We start from the raw sequence: 24768 nt of genomic DNA, 5'->3' as shown, positions 1-24768 counted from the left end.
TTGAGAACCCCTGGTCTGTAAGACCCCAGTGTCATTTTTTGTAGAAGTTGGAAGGTGTGTAGTGAATAAGGCAGGGGATAACAGGAAGACAAAGCCAGTCTCATAGTTAAGGCTGCGAGTTTGTCACGGAGGTCACGGGTCCTTTTGGGGCTCCCCATCTGAATCCCAGTCCCACTCCACCACCAGCCTATTTGATCCCAGTCTGCTTGCCTAGCCAGTCCCAGTTCCTCCCGCCCTGAGCTGCTCATCCAATGTGTCTCTTCCCCTTTCCACCCTGGCTTCATGTCCCAGTTCTCCCCCACCAAGCTCCTTGTCAGATCTCCCCCTGCCCCCAGTGCCTCCCTTATTGGCTCCCAGTCAGTTTCTCCTCTGTCTGTCACAGCTCCTTGTCCCAATTCCCCTTCCCTGCCCCCGGTCCAGCTCTTTTCCCTTCTGTCTTTGTCAGGCAGCATTATCCTTCAGCACTGCCTGGGTGCTGATGGGGGGTTGTCAGGCATCCTGTTCTCAGTTATGGTGCTGAGCTCTGTTCCACCCCACTCCAGAACAGCTGGGAGCAGGCGTCACAGGGAAAGTCCAATTTTGCCTCTGGGATGGAGTATGCTCATCTGTTTTGTGGAGTGGCGCATGCAGAATCTGGTTACACGTAGGAGGTGTGAGTTGCTAGAACGTGGTCAGTAATGACAGAATCTTTAGAGATATTAGCTGCTAAACTTTAAGAAGTCTCTACTGAGCATGGAGAAACAAGATTTTTTTTTAAAGGTTTATAACTTGGACATATTTTCACGGGAACAACAAAAAGGCACATCCTTAACAAAGGCCAACCCCTGCCAAATTTCAATTCCTCACGGTAAAGCATTGTGGTGCTAGAGCTTCTCAAACAAACAAAAAGTCACCCGAAAATTTGTAAGTGGCAAAACTTTATTTATGCTCTCTCTGTATCCTCACTTTCAGAAGCTGAAACTTTCAAAACAAAACAGGATGAGACAGACAAATGGCATGGGAAATCTCACCCCAGACAGTTAAGTTTGGCAAAGTTATAAGCAACTGAAAACAGTCTTATAATAGGAAGTGTTGGCCAACCTTAATATATTAGGTGGTGCTGCTAGTTCCACCTATTTTACTAATATATAACTTACATTAAAGGACAACAGAATCCACGCTATTTTATTGGATCTGAGGTGTATTGCTGTAGTCTTCTGAAGACAGGTTTGCTTAAATTTAAATGTTAGAGTATTGTAATCTAAAAGAAATAAAGGAGCTCTAGATCACTTATTTTTCAGTCACTGATATGATGAAGATATGTGGATGTTTGAAATTAGGATTGTCTCCTGCTATTCAATTCTGTAAAAATGATACAACAGTAGAGTTAACTGTCGACAACCTTAAGTGTGCATTTGTGTGTTTTTCTCAAATGTAACCTTAACTTTTGCAATTTTAGGCCTTCAGATGTTTGAGGGAACTGTAACGTTTTGATTAGTGTAAAACACTAACCGTTATCTCAACCGATGAGGATATTGTGGAAACACATTTGATATAGAAATCCTTGACACAAATGTCAGCAGTTTGAGGAAAATATTTTTTCTCAATTGCCAGTCCTGCAAGCTAGGCATGAGATTTGAAAATCAAAGTGATTGCTTTCTTCTGTACTAGTAGTGATTAAGGCTACAATTTTATCATGGCGGCCGCGGAATCCATGACTTCTGAAGACCTCCGTGACCCTAGCCTGCAGGTGACTGGGAGCTGCAGGGTCCTGCTGCTGTTTGGGGCGGCCAGGAGCTGCAGGGTCTCTAAGCTCTGAAGCAGCAGGGGTACCCCGCAGCTACTGGCCGTTGTGGGCAGCAGGGGGACCCCACAGCTCCTAGCCAGTCCCTGCAGCTCCTGGCTTCTGGCAGTGGGGGACCCCACAGCTCAGAGCTGGGGGGAGGAGGGGGGCAGAAGGAGACCATGGGGCTCTGAGCCCTCATGGGTGGTGGGGCCCCTGGAGATCCCAGATATCTTCCCCCCCCACACCCCCCCCAGCTCCCTAGCAGCTCTCCATTTTGTGATGGATATTTTTAATAAAAGTCAGGGACAGGTCATGGGCTTCCGTGAATTTTTCTTTATTGCCTGTAATCTGTCTGTGACCTTTACTAAAAATATCTGTGAAAAAAATCTTAGCCTTAGTAGTGATGCACAAAGTTTCTTCAGATCAATTAAACCTTTACTCAGTGGAGTTGTACAGGTGGATCTGTTCAGAATTTAGTAATCAAGTTTGCACAAGAACGATCAGAATCCAGTTCCCTCTTACATGTGTTGGCTCTGAAGAGGCCATAGGAATTAAAAGAAAAAGGCAGAAAAACATCTACTAAAATCAGTATGTATGACCTGGGATACACATGTGGAAAAGATCTGGTGGGTGTGTGTGTGTGTGTGTATATATATATATATATATATTTATATATTTTTCAGAGTAAAACCACATTTTGAAATCATAGTTATGTACAGTTTTTGCTAGAAGGAACATTTTTTTTAAGAATTGTTCTGGGAAAGGAGTACTTGTGGAGCTTGCAGAGCGCAAGTGATGTAAGAATAATACTCCTTGTTCCTAATGTTCTCACCTTGTGACTTCCTCCCCATTTCCTAGATTGCCACTTGCCATCTGCCTCCTTGCTTTCCTACTAGAATGGATTCCTGTAAAGTGTTGAGGGAACAGTTCCTGAACTACTGGAGAGGCTTCTTTCTGCCTTGGCATACCTTTTATCATGTAGCTTGCTTCATCTCCGGAGAAACTTCCCATACCCAAATAGCTCTGTGCTATTCCTTCTCTCTCCTCCCCCAGTAGACCTGTCTTGCCATTTGGCTGCTTATTATTTTACCCTTGCAATTCCTCCCCTAATGGGCATGCAAATTTCATATATTACATGAAGCCAACAAGGAAACTTTGTAGAAAATTCCTACTTGGGTACAAGAGCACATAAGTGAAATGTCAGGCAGTTTGGCAAAATTGGAATGGGGTGGTGGTTATACATGGAAGAATGGTTTCCTTCTCAGTTATAATAAAACTCATAGAGCTACAAAGAGATTAGAACTGAAAGAGGATCTCCATGGCAAAAATTCTCCATTTCATGAAGTTGTGTGAAAAATGCCAAATTGCATAATTGCTGAATTGCAGAGTCCCACAGGACCTTGATAGAGAAGAATGTTGCGGTTCATACCTTTTAGATTTATTGTTTTCAGGCTGTCGTACAGATTTCATCTGGGCATTACTGCATCTGTTTATACTTGCTTCACTGTTTTAAAGTTATATATCTCTGCTGCCAAAACGGATGGAAATGCTGTCTTTAAATGAAAAGGAGAAAAGTGGAGTGTTGTTGCAGTCTGTTGCTGAAACCTGTTTATGACCTGTATAAGTAAATAAACAAGTGTATCCAAGATCTGGGTCTGAGTAATGTAGTGGTTTGAAAGTTGTAGGTAGGTGCAGTATAGCCAACCCCAAGCTATGAAAAATCATAAATTAGCTAGCTCACCAAAATAAAAAACCAAACATCAAGAGACTTGTGATGTAAATTGAGTTGGCAATAATCTAATATATAGATGGATTTGTAGCATTTCAGAAAAATGTTTTGCTACATCAATCTCTTTAACTTTTTTTTTTGTAAATATCAAATCTGGTTTAAGGCTTCAGTTTTAAAAAAATCTGGGAATTCCTTGTTGTATAATAAAACATGCAAAGCAGATTAGAAGAAAGTAAAAGCTGGCTACCAGGTGAAATCATGTTGCAGGGTACCTGCTTCATCTGAGAAAAGGATTAGTTTTCCTCTCTCCTGAATAGTTTTAAGATGTACATTTACAGTCACTTTATACTTAAGACTATTCAAGCAAGGAACTGCTTGTTGATGACTGCAAAAGTGTTCTACATTTTAATTCTGCTTATTTTTTTTATAGTCCCAAATGGAAGGGACATCATTTAAACAAATATATTAAGATATATAAGCTTAATTCAAAGTACAGCAATCTTTTTAGTTTCTTGATTTCAATGGCATTTGTACAAAATCCCTAGGGAAGTCGAGAATACCACTGAGGACCTCCCCTTCGATGAATCAGACTCTTCAACCAGAAGACACGAGTCCCTCCACACTCAGAAGAACTCCAGGGCTATCCTCTGCTTGTTGGGGACATACACATCTGCTCCTAAAAGGAAGTTTCACTGCCCATTGGTCAGATCTAGACAAATGGCTCAGCAGTTTTTTGTTTTTTTTTTCATTATGGGCCCTATGAACCACCACGTAAGAGACAGGGTTGAAAACTCCCACTTCCCCACACCCTCTGCAACAGGCTCTGCATCCCAGTTTCAGCCTCTATTTTTTTTCAGCGTTATTTTTGATGGGAGCTTGAGAACCACAAAACACTCTGCCCAATGCCTGCCAACCCCCACATGCCATTTGGGGGTCGCCTAACAACAAACAAGTGGGTTCTGAATGTCATCCACTCTGGCTATATGATAGTTTGCAACCCTACATTCTCCAGAACCCCTCCTCCCTGCCGTCCTTCAGGGGCCACTGTCAAGAGAGCATTCTCAGATATGAGGTGAACTCCGTACTGCAGCGATAGAACATATCCTTCCAACCATACAAAGGGGAAGAGGGTTTTACTCAACTTACTTCCTGGTACCCAAAAAGAAGGGTGGTTGGAGACCAGTTTTCAACCTGAACCATCTCAACTGCTTCATTAGCAAGCTCAGATTTCTCATGGTTGCATTGGCAGCAATAATCCCAGCTTTAGAAAAGGACACATGCTTTATTACTCATGACATGAAGGACGCCTACTTACACAAAGGCATTCATCCCTCCCACAGACACTTCTTCAGATTCATGGTGGGCTCTGACCGTTTTCAATATTGAGTATTCCCTTTCGGAATAGCGACCGCCCTCAGTCTTTATCAAGATATGCTTGGTAGTAGGAGCCCACGTCAGACACCATGGTCTCATCGTCTTCCAATCTATCACTACAGTTACTTCAGCTATACGTATGCTATTTGTGTGAACCAACTCTTGTTTCTGGTGCTGAAACTGTTTGGGTTCTCTCCACATCGTTGACCTGAATTTGATGGGTTAGTTATGGCTTGCCACTGATCGCATCTGACCAGAAGATTTACAGGTTCTTGTCCAATTCAGACTACAGGGTCCAAGAACTCAGAGTTCTATATTGGGAGAGGACTCTCGCGGTGCTTGACAAAAACACTTACACTGAGGACAATACCAAATTGATAAAAACTTTATTGAGATTAACAAAAGAATAATAAATGCCATGAAATTTATAACTGCAAAACAGTAAAAGAATTCCAGAACTCCTGCTGGTAACATATCTATTCTAACCTAACATACGCAACCTTTCCTTGAGGACCCGGTAATAGGAGGTGGAGGACTAAACTTACTCCTGGCATGCCTGATAACACGATGGCACTGGTTTCCACAATACATCCTAATTTCAAAGCAATTACTACTGATAAAATATAAGAATGAAATGGATTAATTCAGAAAAGTCATCCAACATATCAAATAGCGAAAATCTTTTTGTCCAGTGTCCCAGAAAATGTAGCAGCCAACCTGTTTCTGCCCAGTAATTTCCCGAAGAGAAGATGATTTACAGCATCCCACTGTTGATTGCCTCATTCAGTCTTGGTGCTCTGAGTCCTAAACATTGTTTGACATAGCTAAGAAGATCAGTATTTGAGCTCAGTAGTGTCAGGAAGAACTAGTGTTGGAAATCAGATTCTGGGGTCCTGTGGGGAAAAAAAAGCTATCCTATCCGTCAACTGTATCATAATGTATATGCACATGGGCTGAACTAAGGCAGCACTGGAAATCTTAATTCTGGCATTTCCTAATTTAAGTGATTGACTTTGTAAACTTAAGTTTTTTTTTCTTCTTTAATTTATATATACAGTGTTAGTTTTAAATCTAAAGTATTTTATAGTTTGACTTAAGGCTAAATAGTTTTTTTGCTTCTATTATAATAAATGCTTGCAGTAACAGCATCCATAGGGAAAAGAGAACTTTTCTCCAAAATCTTCTAAATTAGGTAATGAGGAGTTATGCATCTGTCAAAAGGGTTTTTACTCTTTTAAAAGTTGACGACTTCCACCTCATTTAAATTCTGGCCTCCCTAACCATAAGGCCGCAATTCAGCACTACTCATGCACTTAAAGTTAGGCATGTGTTTACCATAAGGAATCACTCCCTTTTCCAAGCTTCCAACCACTAGAAAGCAAAACGATTGCAGTAAAAATCAAGCTTATTTAATGCCTGGAAACAAAACTTACATTCTTGATCTCCCCCGTTAGCAATGTCATAAGTTTACGATCATTACTGTAAATATTTTATGGAAGGCAAAGTTTTTCTTTTAAAAACAGCATATTCTCCTAATTATTTCCAATAGTGGGCTAAATTAAAGCTTTGCCATGAGTCTAAAGTAAAGGCACACTGTTGCTGTGCTGCCCTGGGAGTAGCATCGGAGAACCTGTGAATCCCCCACTACTCTGCAGAGGAAGTAAACAGTATCAAGTCTACATCCAATGTAGCATATTTTCCCTTGCATATCTGCACTGAGTGCCATTTCTCTGTACAGTCCCTGTCCTGTTTGTCCTCTTCTATCCATGCGAGTGAGGGGGAAACATGGGCTTTGCAGAGCTGTTACCTTCCCTCCACATCTACTCATGTACTTTGCAGAGCTGGTACCTTCCCTCCCTACTCATGAAATGGGCAGCAAAGGATGGGCTAAAGGGGGCACTTTGTGTCTCCTTACGTCTCTGTGACACTAGCTGGGCAACAGTTTGGCCCAATGTGAGTAATATGTGACATTGTAAGAATGGCTCTTGGACTATATGATTACTCCTTTAAGATGGATATAGTTAATTTAGGGCAGCAGGGGAAATACAAATTCAGACAGAAGTGTAAACTTCTTACTTTTACAGGTTACACCTAATACTATTTCAGTTTCAACAATGTTGGGGAAAATGTTTTCCTATTTTGTTTTTTACCTTGTGCCTTGGATAATACTCTAGATAGTCAGTTTTACCTTTTCCCTTATTACATAGAAAAAAGTGAGAATGTATCAATTAAAAAATTGTAAAACCAAATAAATTGACAGAGGGGACTGAGTAAGGGGAGTATCTGAAACTACTTTGAACTCATTGAAATTGACTGGATTTCAGACTGATGCTGGTTTTTAGAGCCCCTATCAAGCAATTCATATTTCTTGTTTCAGTATGGAACTGTACACAGTTACAAAACATATTTAAAGTTCTTTCGGATTTACAGAGGCTTTATTTTTGAGAACAGTCCATTCCTTTCCCCCTGAATGAGAGTGAAAAGATGCCGTAATGCATGTACAGGTATCTTTTCTTCAACTTAATGAAAAGATGCTGTTTAAAGGCATTGTCTTGAAAAAGTCTGATGTAATGTGGCTGAGGGTTTTAAGCTCGTCAGTTCCATTTGTTTCTAATTTTTGCATAGATGCTAAATTTAAAAAAAAAAATTTCAATATAAAAATCCCTTCCCTTCCCTTTTCTATGGTTCTTTAATTACAGTGTTGTGTGGCTTTTGTTAGGCCTACAGTATCTTGTTACTGATCTAGCAGAGAGCTTCAATAATTGATACATGAGACAATAGAGCTGCCTGCCTGCGAACTGAACCAATGAGCAAGCAGGCTTACTGGACAGCTGCTCTCTGTTAAACCAACAGGCGTGTTTCTAGGGAGATTGCTGATCAACCTGTTAAGCTGCTGTGTGTGTTTTCTTTGCTTGTTTATGATGCTTGCCTCCAATTCATTTGGGTGGTTTGGTAGCATGTTGACATGACAGCCTTCTTTGTGTAAGGTTAATTTTGTTTATCTACAATGCCAGACTTTTATGGATTCATCTTGTCTGTTTTACCTCCAGCCTTTTTGAAGATTTCTTTCATTTTGTTCTAAATGGCTCATTCTCTATTATGTATATAATTCTCATTTATGGAAATAGGATTTGCATCTCCGCATTTGTAGATGTGCTTGCTGCAGAAGAGAGTAAAGTGTAACAGGTATTTAGTGTTAGTTGTTTCAGAGAAGAAAAGTATGCTAACAGGCTGACTCCTCACCTTCTACTCTGTTCCCATTCTTATTTCCTGAGTGAAATACTGAGAATTACTGAGTCTGTCTTTTTTTCCCAGTTTGTATTTTGTGAATATTTAATAGTAATGTTTTCAGTATTCCTTAAAAGGAAAAAAAAATTGTAAACAATGTACTTTTTGGTACAGTAGTTATATTTTTGGATAAAAACCTTATAGAACAATTATCCAAAATTTAGATGAACTACCTGGGAAAGAAACACTTTATAAAAGGAGGGAACTTCCCTTCCTCAAAACCAGGCCATTTTTTAATTATACTCACTATTGAAAACAAAAATGTTACAATTTTTTCTTTGCTGTTTAACTTCTGAAGAATGTTAACCCTGAGAGAACAGTCTCCTGGTTTCCATTTTAAAAACTCTTACTTCCTATTTATCTATATAGCTTTTAGATGCCTAGTTTCTTCTCCAAGTATTGTAGATGGCTCAGCAATGGAAGAATTTGCAGGCTATTCCTAAAGGACAGGAGGATATGCTGGTATTTTTGAAGGAACTTAATTGTGCATATCTAATTTGTACTATTTTAGTTTCCTCTTTTTTTGTTCCTGGAGTTCCATTGCTTGATCATGTTTGTATCGAGGGTGGTAAGTTGGCTTGATTCCAGTAGCATCCTAGAACAAAAAGTTTGTTCCTCCTCCATCTCCTTTTAATATTTGAGGAAGTTCAACCCCTTTGCAATGGGGCAGTTCTGTTCTTCCTACTTCATGTTCCTGTGAGTTGAGTCCTTCCTCTGTTTATCACTTATGTTTCAGGCACTCAACTTTCAATTTTTTTCATTGCAAATTCTGTAATTCTGTTACGGGCATCATATTTATGTTCAATATATTATGGTGTAAAGCAAGAGATTCTCCTCTCTTGGTGTATGTAGAGACTCCTCAATACATCTGTATTATAACACTAGGAAATCTGGCACAAAGGACTGCACTCATTCTCAGGGAAAGTTCTGGGTGCTTTTGTATAACTTTCTTCACATTCCAGGATTACATTTTGGGAACGATCACTAAAAACAGTTTTATAAACAGGATTTTCTTGGGGATCTGTTTAGCTGTCTTGCTTATATCTTGATTTTTTAGTCAACCTCATTGAGAAGATTTAGGTGGTTTCCATTTCAAGCTGTCTTCGGACTCATTAAAACAGCACTGCTTCAGTTATGATTGGCTCATATTTTTGAAATCTGTCTCCATCTATGGAGCAGCAGGTGCACCAAACCTGAGCAGATGCGTGACCAAGTGGGCCCAGGTCACAACACATGGAGTGAGGAGCCAGGCCAAGGCCCATGGGACAAGAGCCATTGTTGTGGGATAATTAACCTTATTCAAATTTACGATTACTGTGAATGAAATTGTAGCCTTACCAATAAGAGACTGCTCAGCACTCTTGATATGCAAGTTCTTGGCTGGCCTATTTAGTTTTTAAGATTTGGGACCACACTTGTTGGGAGCTACTCCTTTCTTAAATATTTTTTGGCTGAAATATTATTTGGCATTAAGTGCCTTCTGCAAAATGTTCTTGCTCTGGATGTTTCAGGGAGAAATATTGTCTCAAAGGAAGCCTGATTTGCGGGCCAGTGGATATGTAGCTTTCTGAAGATAAGGCAAAACTTCTACACTGTGTACTTCGGGTTTCATTCTACGTTAGGCTTTTGATTTGAAGCAGTACAAAGTGATGAGCATCACTAATTTATAGGGCTGTTGATTAATCGCAGTTAACTTACTCGGTTAACTCAAAAAAAATCAATTGATTAAAAAAATTAATCACGATCAATCACAATTTTCACAATCACAAAACAGTGCAGTTTCAATTGCACTGTTAAGCAATAGAATACCAATTGAAATTTACTAAATATTTTGGATGTTTTCTACATTCATATATATAACATTTTGTGTTGTAATTGAAATCAAAGCATATAGTTTTATTATAAATATTTGCACTGTAAAAATGATAAACAAAGAAATAGTATTTTTCAGTTCACCTTATACAAGTACTGTAGTGCAATCGCTTTGTCGTGAAAGTGCAATTTACAAATGTAGATTTTTTTTTGTTACATAACTGCACTCAAAAACAAAACAATGTAAAACTTCAGAGCTTACAAGTCCACTCAGTCCTACTTCAAATACAGCCAATAGCTAAGACAAACAAGTTTGTTTACATTTACAGGAGATAATGCTGCCCTCTTCTTATTTACAATGTCCCCAGAAAGTGAGAACAGGCATTTGCATGGCACTTTTGTAGCTACCATTACAAGGTATTCATGTGCCAGATATGCTAAACATTCGTATGCCCCACCATTCCAGAAGACATGCGTCCATGCTGATTGGCGCTCATTTAAAAAAAAAAAAGTGTTAATTAAATTTGTGACTGAACTCCCTGGGGGAGAATTGTATGTCCCTTGCTCTGTTTTACCCACATTCTGCCATATATTTCACGTTATAGCAGTTTCAGATGATGACCCATCACATGTTCATTTTAAGAATACTTTCACAGCAGATTTGACAAAACGTAGAGAAGGTACCAATGTGAGCTTTCTAAAGATAGTTACAGCACTCGATCCAAGATGTAAGAATCTGAAGTGCCTTCCAAAATCTGAGAGGGACGAGGCGTAGAGCATGCTTTCAGGATTCTTAAAAGAGCAACACTCTGATGCGGAAACTACAGAACCCGAACCACCAAAAAAGAAAATTAACCTTCTGCTGGTGGCATCTGACTCAGATAACGAAAATGAACATGCGTCGGTCTGCACTGCTTTGGAAAGTTATCGAGCAGAACCCGTCATCAGCATGGACGAATGTCCTCTGGGCTGGTGGTTGAAACATGAAGGGACATATGAATCTTTAGCGCATCTGGCACGTAAAATCTGCGACTGCAGCTGCACCAGTGCCATGAGAACACCTGTTCTTACTTTCAGGTGACATTGTAAACAAGAAGCCGGCAGCATTATCTCTTGCAAATGTAAACAAACTTGTTTGAGTGATTGGCTGAACAAGATGTAGGACTTAGTGGACTTGCAGGCTCTAAAATTTTACATTTGTTTTGTTCTTGAATGCAGGTTTTTGTACATAATTCTACATTTGTAAGTTCAACTTTCATGATTGCACTACAGTACTTGTATTAGGTGAACTGAAAAATACTATTTCTTTTGTTTTTTACAGTGCAAATACTTGTAATCAAAAATAAATATAAAGCGAGCACTGTACACTTTGTATTCTGTGTTGTATTTGAAATCAGTATCTTTGAAAATGTAGAAAATATCCAAAATATTTAAATAAATGGCATTCTATTATTACTTAACATTGCAATTAATCACAATTAATTTTTTTAATCACTTGACAGCCCTGCTAATTTAGTATGTGAAGCTGTGGTGGTTCTTTCAGTGATGGTCCCTGTGTGTATTCCACACCTGGGTATGCATGCGTGCCACGAGCCCAAGTCCAGAAATTCTTCAAAGCTGTGTTTTGTTGACCTGTAGCTCCCCTCCTGCTCCCAACCCAGGGCATAAAAAGCAGTGCGGGTCGACACCTCTCCAGTTCCTTCTTACCGCCTCGTGGCCAGAGTTGTAATTGTGTCCTCCTTCATTCACTAAAAGCCTCGAGATCTACTCTGCAGTCCTCGGGAATTTATACTCCAGCCCCCAGAAGCAAACACCAGACCAAGACCACCCCCTCCACATGCTCCCTGTTACCAGCATCCAGGGAGTCTCTGTGCAGAAGCCTGAGGATTCAGAAGTTCTGATTCACAGCTCCCTCTACTACCACAGCCTCCACTTATTCCCAACAGCAGCCCAAAGGCTGTTTTTTGACATACAGGTTGAGACCTGTGTACCACCACTGATGCCACCCGCTGCTTCTCCTGTTACCTTTGGAAGCCGTCTTACTTTCTTTGCCCACAGCTGGAATAACATGAAGATGGACAGTTGGGTCCTGGAGATTATCAATCAGGAATACTCCATAGAGTTTCTGTCCTTCCCTCCTCACAAATTCCCTTCCCAATCCCTCTTCAGGAACCACTCCCACCAACTGATGCTTCAACAAGAAGTGGAATCTTTTTTACATTGAGGGGGGTTGGGGGTGGCAGCTGCAATAGAAGGTGTCCTGCCACTTTCACAGAACACACTGTGGTCGCTGGGGACTCTTCCTCCAATGCCATATTCGGCTCCACAGTGCTGTCTTCTGTAACTGACCCATCTTCAATGTCCCAGCCCTCCAGAAGGGGTACTACTCAGGAGTCACCTGCAGTGGTGCACTCATAGGGACACTACTCTAGGAAGAAGCTACTTACCTTGTGCAATAACAATGGTTCTTTGAGACGTGACTCCCTATGGGTGCCCCACAATGCCCCCTCTACTTTGGAGTTCTTGTCTATGACTCTGTGGTAGAGAAGGAACTCTGGGGGTTAGTCTGTGCACGCTGACTAGCCTCATGGTGCAGCATGAGGAGAGACCACCCATGCGTGGTCATGGACACTGCTACGAAAGTCCTCTGATCAGCAGCGCAGGCACACGTACAGTGGCACACACATTGGGGGACACATCTCAAAGAACCAGCGTTACTGTGCAGAGTGAATAACTTCTTCTGCATCACCTGCAAATCGCAAACTATGGTGCACCAGTGTGTCTCGCTGTTAGGCCACATGGCCATAAGCACCTGTGTGGTGCCATTCACCAGAGTCCACTTGCAGTATCTGCAAGCTTGGTTCCACTCAACTTACTGGCCAAACAGGGACTGCATGACTTGTACTTCCCTGGCAAACAAATTAAGCAGAAGCTTTTCTGCAGACCATAAATGGGAGATTCACGACATAATCCTAACCAAGATATTTTTGCATGAGGTACTCTGTTATGGGACCTCTTTACATCCCAAGTGAACAGAAAACGTCCCCTGTATTGTTCCAGGGGAGCCATGGGTCACGATTCCCAGGGTGATGCTCTCCTGTTGTCCTTGATATATAACATCAGATACACCTTTCCTCCCTACTACCAAAAGTTATAGGGAAGATCTGTCACAACAGAGCCACCATCCTCCTCCTAGCACTCTACCAGTGCCCAGCCAGTTCTGGCTCATGGAACTTTTAATGATGTCCATACACCCATTATTCAGGACCGGCCCATTTCCGGATCTCCTAATCCAGGACCGGAGGAAAATCAAGCACCCCAACCCGGGCTCACTCCATCTCACAGTATAGTGTTTATATGGGCATTGGAAATAGAGCGCTTGTGCTCTGCCCCTGTTCAGGAGGTCCTTAACCAAAGTAGAAAGGATTCTGCTAGAGCCTGCTACCTAGCTAAATGGAGGTTCTTTTTTGATCTGGGCATGTCTCCACTGACATTCACTAGAGCATTCCAGTTATCCTAAACTATTTTCTCTCCTTAAAGCTTCTGGTCCTCAGTTTGCTATGGGTACACTTAACAGCGACTAGTACCTTCCTCCGTCTAGTAGAAAGATGTTCTATCTTTACTCACCCAGCTTCTGTACAATTTATGAAGGGCTTGATCCTTCCCTTCGACTATTAGACCTACATCTCTGTGAGAGTGTAACATTGTCCTGTTGCCACTCCTGGGTGTGCTCTCCAGGATGGGTAATCGGGGGGAGGGGGGGGAGAGAAAAGCATTTCAAAAATACACAGTAGGTTTTTAAAAGGCGGGTGGCTTCTGGTTTCCATTACCCTGGGCAGTGGAGTTTACTATTGTGACCAGAGGGAATAAGGCATTATGAGAGAGCTGCTGGGGGATTGCTAGGATCGACATAGGTCTACACTTGCACCACGTCAACCTTGGTATGTCAACCATGGATCAACGCTATTCGGAGAAGTGGTTTTAGTGTGTCACCTTAACAGGGCACTCCTGATAACCAGACACACATTTGAGTGTGGATGCATGCACAAATAGGTAAACGTAAGGTGACTTATGTCGATCTAGTTTTGTGGTAGAGTCCAGGCCTCAGCGTGAAAGCTGAAAGAGCACTAAAGATGTGGAGAGAGCAGTCCAAATGTCCAGGCATTGGCTTGTGACTCATTCTTTTGGAAAGTAACTTTCCAGAAATTATTTCCCCTGAAAGTACAGATATTTTTCAGAGTAGCAGCTGTGTTAGTCTGTATCTGCAAAAAGAAAAGAATTACTTGTGGTACCTTAGAGACTAACAAATTTATTTGAGCATAAGCTTTCGTGAGCTACAGCTCACTTCATCAGAGCTGTAGCTCACGAAAGCTTATGCTCAAATTTGTTACTCTCTAAGGTGCCACAAGTACTCCTTTTCTTAATACAGATATTGATATCTAGTTCTATAATGGCAGTTTTGGGGAATGACAATAAATTGAGAGCTCTTCAGGGTGGGGCTTATGTACAATTTCAGTTCTGTGAGATGTCTAGCATGCTTCTGAGTGCTGTAAAATTACACTTTTTTCCCACTAATCTTGAAAAGTAATACTTTGTCAGTATGACATTAAGAATATCTTGGCCCTCTGAGTTGGCAACTAAGTCATCTGTTCATGTTTACTGACTGAATTTTAGTATTGTCTGTGTCGTGGTATAGCTATTAAAATGTACTGCAGTCTGACTTCTGAAGTATTAAGAAGAATTTAGGTTTTGCAGATGTTCTTAATGTTTTTATTTATGCAATACGTTCTTATATCAGATAATGTCTTTATTCCTGGCGGCATTCTGCTCCAAAAAATTAAAAGTTCTACATACAATATTTTAAAATTCTGCAGAATTCTGCAAAATTTGTCAGTCAAATAAATGTGGAGGCTCCAGCATGGCACTGGGGAGTACAGGCCACTGGCTGCACAGAGGTGGGAGATCACTGTGCAGCTCCCTCCACTCCAGACACGGACTCAGTGGTGAGGCTGCACTGAACCCTGACGTGGCGCAAGGACTTGGCCTGCCCCAGAAGCACCCCCCCCCCCCCCCGTGTCAGGTGCAGCAGGTGTGGGCAGGCAGGCAGGCTCAGCAAGGTAGGATCCAAGTGTGAAGGGGCCTAGTGTAGGGAGAGCCAGGTGTGGGTTGAGAGGGCTCTGTGTGGGGCAATCTGGGTGCGGGTGGTTCAGTGGGGGATCCAGGTGCAGGAGGGATCTGGATACACACGGGCTTGTTGGGGGGCTCTGGGTGCAACGGTAATGGGACGCTGCAGGGGGATCCAGGTGAAGGTGGTTTGGGCTCTGTGGGGTCTGGATATGGGGGGGATAGAGCTTGGCAGGGGCGTCTAGGTGTGGGAATCCAGATGTTGGACAAGTGAGGCTCAGTGGGGATCCGGGTGCAGCTGACTGGGGCTTGGTGGGGTGGGATCTGGGTGTGTGTGGCTCATCGGGGTGGTCCAGGTGCACAGGAGTGGGGCTCATCGGAGTGGGGAGGTCTGAGTGCAGATTAGTGAGGTTTGGTGGGAGGGTCTGGGAATGAGGGGGTCTGGATGCATGGGGGTTGGGTGGATGTGGGAGCAGCTCCCTGTACAGGGACCCCTCCCCCTGCAGCTGAAGAGTGATGGGCTCAGGAAGCGGGGTCAGTGGTGGTGGAAGGAGTTTGCACAGCTTCCTGCAGCTGGGGGAGAAATCTGGGCGTGGATTTGACCCAGCCTTGGATGCCGTGCAGGGGAAGAGGAAGTCCTGTCCTCCCCAGCCTAGCCAGGACAAGCAGCTGAGTTCAGCGCACGGTAGGAAGTCTGGCCTCCCCCAGTCCCGCCCCCTGCTCCACAGTAATTTACGTCTCTGCCAGCTACCCTGGGCACCCGAAACACTGCTGGGGAGGGTCACATGACTGCTCTTGAGGCTTCCCTTTGCTTTGCTGTCAGTCATTTTTTTGCGGGGAAGCAAAGAAATTTGTGGGGACGTAAATCTTGCACATGTGCAGTGGCGCAGAATTCCACCAGGAGTAATATGCCAGCCTATAGAGTAAGCATACCCTGATATTATGTCAGTGATTAAATTAAATTTGGACATGGAAGGTTGGGAATGTGGTGTTCAGGCTCTAGAAGAGGGGCAACCACCAATTTTTATTAGTTTAGTTATTTTGGGGCGGGGGGGGGTCTGTCTTGGCTTTGTTTCTGGCCTTGCTAGCTTCTCCTAAATTTTCATCTTCCATTCGAGTAGTGAGGAACCATCAGACTCTTGTTTGGCATGCCAGAGATGAGGCTGGTCCTTTGTCCCTTACCACCAGGTTCTCAAGGAAAAGTGAGAGTATGTTTATCTAGGAAGTTTTATAGCAAATGATACCACGTGAACCTCTAGAATAGTACTATTTCCTTTTTAGTTCTGGTGGATTACTTTTTCATTTGATTACTATTCCATTTATATCAATAAAAGTCTTTAAGGCTGTATTTTGCTCTCAGCATGTGTCCTTGTACATCCCCAGGGACCTTGCAAGACTCTGTGTAGCCTGATTCTGGGACAAGAACCTTATTATCTTCTGATCAGATCAATTGGCTAGCCTATAACTTTTATTATATAAACAATATTAATCCCCTTAAAATCAGGCAACAATGTTCTGCCATGACGTGTACGTGAATAATTCATTAATGCAGACATTTAGTTTTTTCATGTCAAGATTTACACCAGAACAACATCTTATGTGAATTTTCAAGATCCTGCTAGTACAAGTTTTCATAACCTCCTAATGAAGCTGCAGATACATATGTTAGCAAAACTGTCACTACTGGTCTCTCTCCTGAGTAGCTGGCCTTAATCTATTTTTAAAGAACAGCCAGTTTTTCAGTTGGTATAAAATGTATTTGAGTAATGTTCCCTTATTGTAATGGTGACCTCTCAATTGGTTATAGATGAGACAACATTGAAACTTACCTTTGAACCTTGTCATATCAGTTCTTTGCTAGGAGCAGTTCTTCTGCTTGGAGAGATCTGTTGTAAGCTTGTGCAAAGCTTTGTTTTATATCCTTCCTATTCATTGTGTGTTAGCCTCTAGGGAGATGAGACAGTTTAGTCTGTGGTACTGGTATTCAAACGACATACAGCACTATCAGGCCCAGAGGACACAGTGTCTGTACTATTCCCAGTGCCTAGCCAAGAATGGGACTAGGGTGACAGTGAACTGGCTGATACTCATTCTGGTTGAGACAGAGTTGATAGGGAGGGAGGAGGAATTCTGGGGGGTAAGGTAGAAATGGCTTTTGCCATAAGGAGACTTATTCATATCACCCAAAGGTTTGCAGTTTGGGGCATTTCCATGTATTTGTATTTGCCCTTAAAAGTCTCAGATAGGGTGATCAGATGTCCCGATTTTATAGGGACAGTCCCGATTTTTTGGGCCTTTCTCATATAGGCTCCTATTACGCTCCATCCCCTGTCCCAATTTTTCACATTTGCTGTCTGATCACCCTAGTCTCAGGTGACAGTGGTTACCCACCTTGACTCATTTATATCTGGCTGGGTGATGGTAACCTTTTCTTTTGGAACTGACTCTGTCTCCATAGTAATCCATACCTTTGTGTCTTCTGTACCAGGGGTTCTCAACCTTTTCTTTCTGAGCCCCCCGCAATATGTTATAAAAACTTCATGGCCTACCTGTGCTGCAGTAACTGGTTTTCTGCATACAAAAGCCAGGGCTGGTGTTAGGGGAGCAAGTAGGGTAATTGCCTGGGGCCCCAGGCCACAGGAGCCCCCTCAAAGTTACATTGCTCAGGCTTTGGCTTCGGCCCCAGGTGGTGGGTCTCAGGGCCTTGGGCTTCAGTGTGGTGGATCTTTGGCTTTCTACCCTGGGCCCCACCAAGTCTAATGCTGGCCCTGCGTGGAGGACCCCCTGAAACCTGCTCACAGATCCCAAGGGGGCTGCAGACCCCGGGTTGAGAAAGAAGGTTCAACTGGTTCAGAATGATTTAGCCTGTTGAACAGTATTTGTTTTATGAAATCCTTTACCTGCCCTTTAGAAACTGCACTGGCCTATTTTTCTCTTTCAGACATAGTTCAAAGTGTCGTCTTTGATCTACATGGCTTTTTCTTGGCTAGTTGGGAGACTGCCTTTTCTAGCATATTCTATGGCAGCAACTGAGATCAGCTGGGATGAATAAAATGATATTCTGGCCTACACTTAAATATCAGAGGGTTTGTGGCAGAGCACTTTTGATGAGTTAAACGCATTTCCCATAATGTTCCAGACCTTAGTTCAGCGAGATATACGTAATATTAATTATGTGTTTAAAGGTTCATCCTAATTCAGAGACACTGTTCTCCATAAGATTCTGGAAGCTTTGCGGAGCAGGAATTGATTCCGAAAATGTGAAGAATAATGCGTTTAAGTCCCGTTGACTTGAATGGAATTTAAATGTGTGCTTAAAGTGAAATAGGTACTTAAGTGCTTTACTGAATCAGATGCCCAGGGTCCATCTGCTGACCCATCTCTTTTCTTAAACATTTCTTAGAGGAAGAAGTTTTATAATGTGAAACTTTTTTTGAGAAATTACCTCTTTTTCAAAAATGCCATTGCAAAATCATTTCAATTTATAAACTGAAAAAAGTACCTTTTAAGGTGGCTATTGTATTTAATATATTTATAAATATTATAAATATTTTGGGGGGTAGATACTGGGAAAGGTGAATATCTTTTAAGATAAATGGCAATATTGGCACCAAAAAAAATGGATATAAACTGGCAATGAACAAATTCAGGCTGGAAATTAAAAGGGTTCTGACCATCGGGGTTAATTTCTTTAACAGCCTCCCAATGGGAGTTAGTTAATAGCAACTTAATTAGTTCTAATAACTGGACAAATTGAGGAATGTGATTGTATGATGGGTTTGCTTGTGAGGGTAAGGGACAGGGTTCATCTGCCTTGGTGCTCACTTCCTATTTGTCTTATGACCTTAAAAGCTCATATTTCAGGATTTCAGCTGGCCACCTGTAGGGGCCAGGAGGGTATTCTCCCTCTCGCCCCTAAGTGTATTCTGTTTTTTTTGTTTGTTTGTTTTTTTTAATCATCTTCTGAATCATCAGGGATGGCCACAACTGGAGATAGGACTTCGGACGGAGAGGGATGGGGCTCTGGGTAGCATCAAACATTCTCGCTCCGAAGTGCTTGGCTGGTTGGTTTTTGCTCATATACTCAAGGTCTAATTGATCACCATATGTAGGGTTGGGAAGAAATTTTCCTCAGATCAGATTGGCAGTGAACTGGAGGGGGAGAGAGGGAATGTTTACATTTTTTTGCAGGTGTGGGTGCAGGTCACTTGTCAGTATTATCTGGGTATATCTTATGTAATCATTCCCCTGCCATTGCAGAAGCCTTGGGCAACAGTGCCCCATCGGTCCCTCCTATTCTCTGCATGTGGAACATAATAGTTTAGTCTCCTGTGGACTGTAATACTTTGGTCTGTTTTCAGTTGTTGGATTTAGTGTGCAAGTGCTCAGAAAGTGTTGGTGTCTGGTGACATACAGGAGGTCAGACAAGATGATTTGATGTCTCTTTGGCCTTAAACTCTGATTTAGAAGCATCCTTTTTAAAAAGTGTCTTGGCTGACTTTGGATTTAAATTTTCAACTAAAGCATTCCTTGGTCTATATTCTTCCTATAACTGAATTCTCTCCCTGCTAAGGCGCCACCTCACTGTTATGTGGATTAGCTCCTTCCCAGTCTGACGCCCCCCTTCTGTTGCTCATTCGCACCTGGCCACCTCTCCCTCTGTGACTCAAGGTGCTCTCTTCGTGGCTTTGCCCTCCGGCCAGATCACTGTGCTTTTCCCCCTTCCGGGAGTTATCAAAGTCTCTCTATCCAAAATGGCCATTTTCTCCCTCTCTGCCCTGACTCTGCCACTTCCCCAATGGCTGGTTGGGAAACCTGGGCCTGCCCTCTACTCCGGATTCCAGCTCAGGGACCTTCTAATCCGCAGTCAAGGTCTGTGAGGTCCCACTTTGCTGCCCTTTCCCTGAGACTTTTGCTGCTCCACCAATCTTAGGCTTCCACTCTTTAAACCCTTCTTTCAGGAGTCCCTAGGGTTCTGCTCACCACCTGGGTTTCCTTCCTGCCCTCTCTAAAGCAGGAGTCAGAGTAGCAGCTGTGTTAGTCTGAATCTGCAAAAAGAAAAGGAGCTTATGCTCAAATAAATCTGTTAGTCTCTAAGGTGCCACAAGTATTCCTTTTCTTAAAGCAGGAGTGTGGCTACAGGCTCCCTCCCTGCACTCCTTTTCTGCTGCCAACCTCCTGGCTTTATACTAGCCCTGCCTGTTCCTTCTCAGCTGGGCTCCTTCATCAGTCTGTGGTTACTTAGGCTGCCAACCCCTGAGGTAGCCTTTCAGAAGTGGTGTGCCGAGTCTTCATTTATTCACTTTTTAATTTAAGGTTTTGCGTGCCAACAATACATTTTAACATTTTTTAGAAGGTCTCTCTCTATAAGTCTATATATTATATAACTAAACTATTGTCGTATGTGAACAAGGTTTTCAAAATGTTTAAGAAGCTTCATTTAAAATTAAATTAAAATGCTGATCTTACACCGCTGGCCCGCTCAGCCCGCTGCCGGCCTGGCGTTCCATTCACCTAGGCCAGCAACGGACTGAGCGGGGCCTGCGGCCGGGACCACGGCTGGCAAGAAGGGGCCAGCAGCCAGAACCCCAGACCGGCAGTGGGCTGAGTGGGGCCAGCGGCCGGGACCCTAGACTGGCAGTGCGCTGAGTGTCTCAGCCCGCTGCTGGTCATGGGGTCCATCCGCCGGCTCCTGCCAGCCAGAGTCCCAGCTGCTGGCCCTGCTCAGCCCCACTGCCAGTCTGGGGTCATGGCCCTGTCCACATAGAGTAGGTACCTACCTTCTCCCTGGTTCTAGCCATTCTCTTCCTCTCTCTGCACTGAGATGAGGGTGGGAGTGCGCTGAGAACAGGGCTGGGGGTGAAGGAGCAGGCTGGGGGTTGGGGTGCAGGGTCTGGCCAGGAGCTAGAATGAGGGAGGGGGCTCAGGGTTGGGGCAGGAGGTTTGGGTGTGGAGCGCTTACCTGGGCAGCTCCCATTTGGTGCAAGGGGTGCAGGTGGGAATGTGGGGGTGTGTATATGTGCAGGAGCTCCCGTTTGGTGCTCAGGGTGGGGGTGGGGATGTGGGGGGTGCAAGAGTCAGGGCATGGGATGTGGGGGGGCTGGGTATGTGTGTGGGGGTGCAGGACTCAGGGCAGGGGGCTGGGTGTGTGTGAGGAGAATGCAGGAGTCAGGGCGGGGGGTGCCGATGTGTGTGGGGTGCCGGAGTCAGGGCTGGGGTTGTGGGGGGTTGCAGGGGTCAGGGCATGGGGCTAGGGTGTGTGGGGGGTGCAGGGGTGAGGGCAGAGGGCTGGGTGTGTGTGAGGAGGGTTCAGGGGTCAGGGCAGAGGGGTGTGGGGGAGTGCAGGAGTTAGGGCAGAGGGCTGGGGGTGTGGGGGTGCTCCCAGCCCCCTACCCTGAGCAGCTCATGGCAGGGGGCTGGAGGGTATATGCCCTGATTCCACCACCCCCTTCCCCAAGGTCCCCGGAGCAGAGAGCGCAAGCATGCTGCGGCTCCTCTTTTCCCTCTCCCCCTCCGTAGCAAGAGCTGCCAGCTGATCGGCTGCAGGGAGAGAGAGAAGGAGGGGCAGGAACCTAGCATGCTGGGGGAAGAGGCTGGGGGAGGGGGAAGCTTGCCTGCCCTGCGAGGAGAGAGTGGGGGGTGGGCGGGCAGAGAAGGCCAGGCCAGGCAGGATTTTTAATGTTCCCGGCAGACAGCAGCGTGCCATTTAAAAATTGGCTCGTGTGCCATAGGTTGCCGACCCCTCGGCTACCTACTTCTCATCAGCTATGACTTGTCCGCTTAATTGGCCCCTTGTTGGCCTCATTAACCTTTCCAGTTTAGTGTGGGGTTTCCCTCCAAAAAAATCTTTAAAAAAACAAACAACTTTTGCATGTCTTTGTCCGAAAATGGACTAAACCCAGATATGTCATCCGCTAATATTAACAGTTTGAGTCAACTTTTTAAAGTGACTATTGGAAATAGAGTAACATTTTTCATAATGAACTTTTTCACATACTATATTGCTGTTGTAATGTATAACAGACGTGATGACTTGTGTGACTAGTGACATGTTTACAACTAAATATTGTATCATTTCAAAATTGTTCATTTTTGTGTTGCTTAAATTGATATTTAGTTGAGTCCTTGGATATCTCTAGACTTGTTTTTATGGTAGGTCTGATCAAACAAATCTGCATATGGTTAAATGCTGCTTATCTTGAGATATTAAATATAAACTGTATTATAGTAGAATAAGCAATAGATTAGTCAGTGTTTAGTTTAATATAGCTAAGCTCATTTTCAGGAAACTTTAACACCTTGAAATATAATGGCCAACTCGAGTGACGTGGCTGGCTGACAATATTTGCATTTGTTCTCTTCGTTGTTGAAATGTTAGTGCACGTTCTTCAATATCTCACAAAAATGTGTGGTGGGCAGTGTTTAAAAACAATTGTGAAATGTAAAAATCAAAGTCAGTGATTAAAGTCATTCATTAGTTCTGTTAAAACATGGGCTGTTGCCCAGAAGTGCCTTTGCTGATGATCTTGCATTTTTATCTTTCAGCGTGGATCTGACGAGCTTCTTTCTTCTGGTATCACTAACGGGCCTTTTACCATGAGCAATTCTACTCCAGCTACAGGTATATTTAAGAAAATAATTGTAAAGTTTACCATGGTTTTACAGCTTATCAATGTTAGCACAGTTTCAGGAAATCTGATTTTCTCTTTTTCCTTCATACTCTCGTGTAACCTTTTTATGAGCAGCCCCCCAGAGTCTTTGACTTTTGCAGAGACAGCAAATTCAGGCCCTTTGGGAGCAAAAGTGCCTAGTTTCACTCTGTAGTGGACCCTTCTGGCAGTTTAATGATTCTAGAACTAATCTACATACCCCCCGCCCCCATTAGAACCTGAGGAACCCATTCTGATTGGTGGACATCTTTCCTGCTTCATTGAAACCTGGACAAAGATTAACTACAGAGCAGTGGGACCTACAAATAAAAAAAAAGATACAGAACTAAATTTAAAAACACGAGAAATTGTTTTGTTCAGTACTGGTGAAGTCACTCAATTTCTTTGATATAATGGACCATGGATTACCTCCTCTGAGGAGGCATGATCAAACCAGTAATCTCTGTAGAAATTCTCAGGGGCCCCTTCTTTATGCTTTCCTCCCATTCCATTGTTAAAAGAGATTCAGAAGATTGAGAGAGATGAAAACCAGAACAATTCTGATGAGGCAATGCTAGCCGCCGAGGCCTTGTTCTTTTGAGACCACCTGCTTCACTGTGCATTCATCTCTTCACCTTTTGCTTCAAAATATGGTTGTACGGGCTCATTGACATACACATCTGAAAAACCTGAGCTTAGCAACAAGTGGGTATTTTCTGTTTAGTGGAGGGGTTCGAGGTAGAAGGGTGAGAGGAATGACAAGTTTCAGAGTAACAGCCATGTTAGTCTGTATTCGCAAAAAGAAAAGGAGTACTTGTGGCACCTTAGAGACTAACCAGTTTATTTGAGCATGAGCTTTCGTGAGCTACAGCTCACTTCATCGGATGCATACTGTGGAAACTGCAGAAGACATTATATACACAGAGACCATGAAACAATACCTCCTCCCAACCCACTCTCCTGCTGGTAATAGCTTATCTAAAGTGATCATCAAGTTGGGCCATTTCCAGCACAAATCCAGGTTTTCTCACCCTCCACCCCCCTACACACAAACTCACTCTCCTGCTGGTAATAGCCCATCCAAAGTGACCACTCTCTTTACAGTGTGTATGATAATCAAGGTGGGCCATTTCCAGCACAAATCCAGGTTTTCTCACCCCCCCCACCCCCCTCCAAAAACCACACACACAAACTCACTCTCCTGCTGGTAATAGCTCATCCAAAGTGACCACTCTCCCTACAATGTGCATGATAATCAAGGTGGGCCATTTCCAGCACAAATCCAGGTTTTCTCACCCCCTTCCACCTCCCCCCCCCACACACACACAAACTCACTCTCCTGCTGGCTAGTGTGGCTGATGTTATTAGGCCCTGTGATGGTGTCCCCTGAATAGATATGTGGGCACAGTTGGCAACGGGCTTTGTTGCAAGGATAGGTTCCTGGGAACCTAACCCAGGAACCTATCCTTGCAACAAAGCCCGTTGCCAACTGTGCCCACATATCTATTCAGGGGACACCATCACAGGGCCTAATAACATCAGCCACACTATCAGAGGCTCGTTCACCTGCACATCCACCAGTGTGATGTATGCCATCATGTGCCAGCAATGCCCCTCTGCCATGTACATTGGTCAAACTGGACAGTCTCTACGTAAAAGAATAAATGGACACAAATCAGATGTCAAGAATTATAACATTCATAAACCAGTCGGAGAACACTTCAGTCTCTCTGGTCACGCAATCACAGACATGAAGGTCGCTATCTTACAACAAAAAAACTTCAAATTCAGACTCCAGCGAGAAACTGCTGAATTGGAATTCATTTGCAAATTGGATACTATTAATTTAGGCTTAAATAGAGACTGGGAGTGGCTATTTCCCCTTGTTTTTTCCTCCCCCCCACCCCCCCGACGTTCTGGTTAAACTTGGATTTGTGCTGGAAATGGCCCACCTTGATTATCATGCACATTGTAGGGAGAGTGGTCACTTTGGATGAGCTATTACCAGCAGGAGAGTGAGTTTGTGT

General features: G+C 43.4%; 1 protein-coding gene across 2 annotated transcripts in view; it reads left to right on the top strand.

The window, feature by feature from the left end:
- PTBP3 (polypyrimidine tract binding protein 3) overlaps window positions 1-24768 on the top strand; it is a 123507-nt gene that overhangs the window by 32220 nt on the left and 66519 nt on the right. For both annotated transcript variants that reach the window (XM_074953519.1, XM_074953521.1), the window contains one exon: window positions 22638-22713. In XM_074953519.1, coding sequence (XP_074809620.1) covers window positions 22638-22713 — 76 coding nt within the window. The remainder of the gene's footprint in view (window positions 1-22637; window positions 22714-24768) is intronic.

This window comes from Natator depressus, chromosome 5 (genome assembly GCF_965152275.1).
Source record: "Natator depressus isolate rNatDep1 chromosome 5, rNatDep2.hap1, whole genome shotgun sequence".
In the NCBI taxonomy this organism is placed as follows: domain Eukaryota; kingdom Metazoa; phylum Chordata; order Testudines; family Cheloniidae; genus Natator; species Natator depressus.
This window is presented reverse-complemented; position numbering and strand designations above follow the sequence as displayed.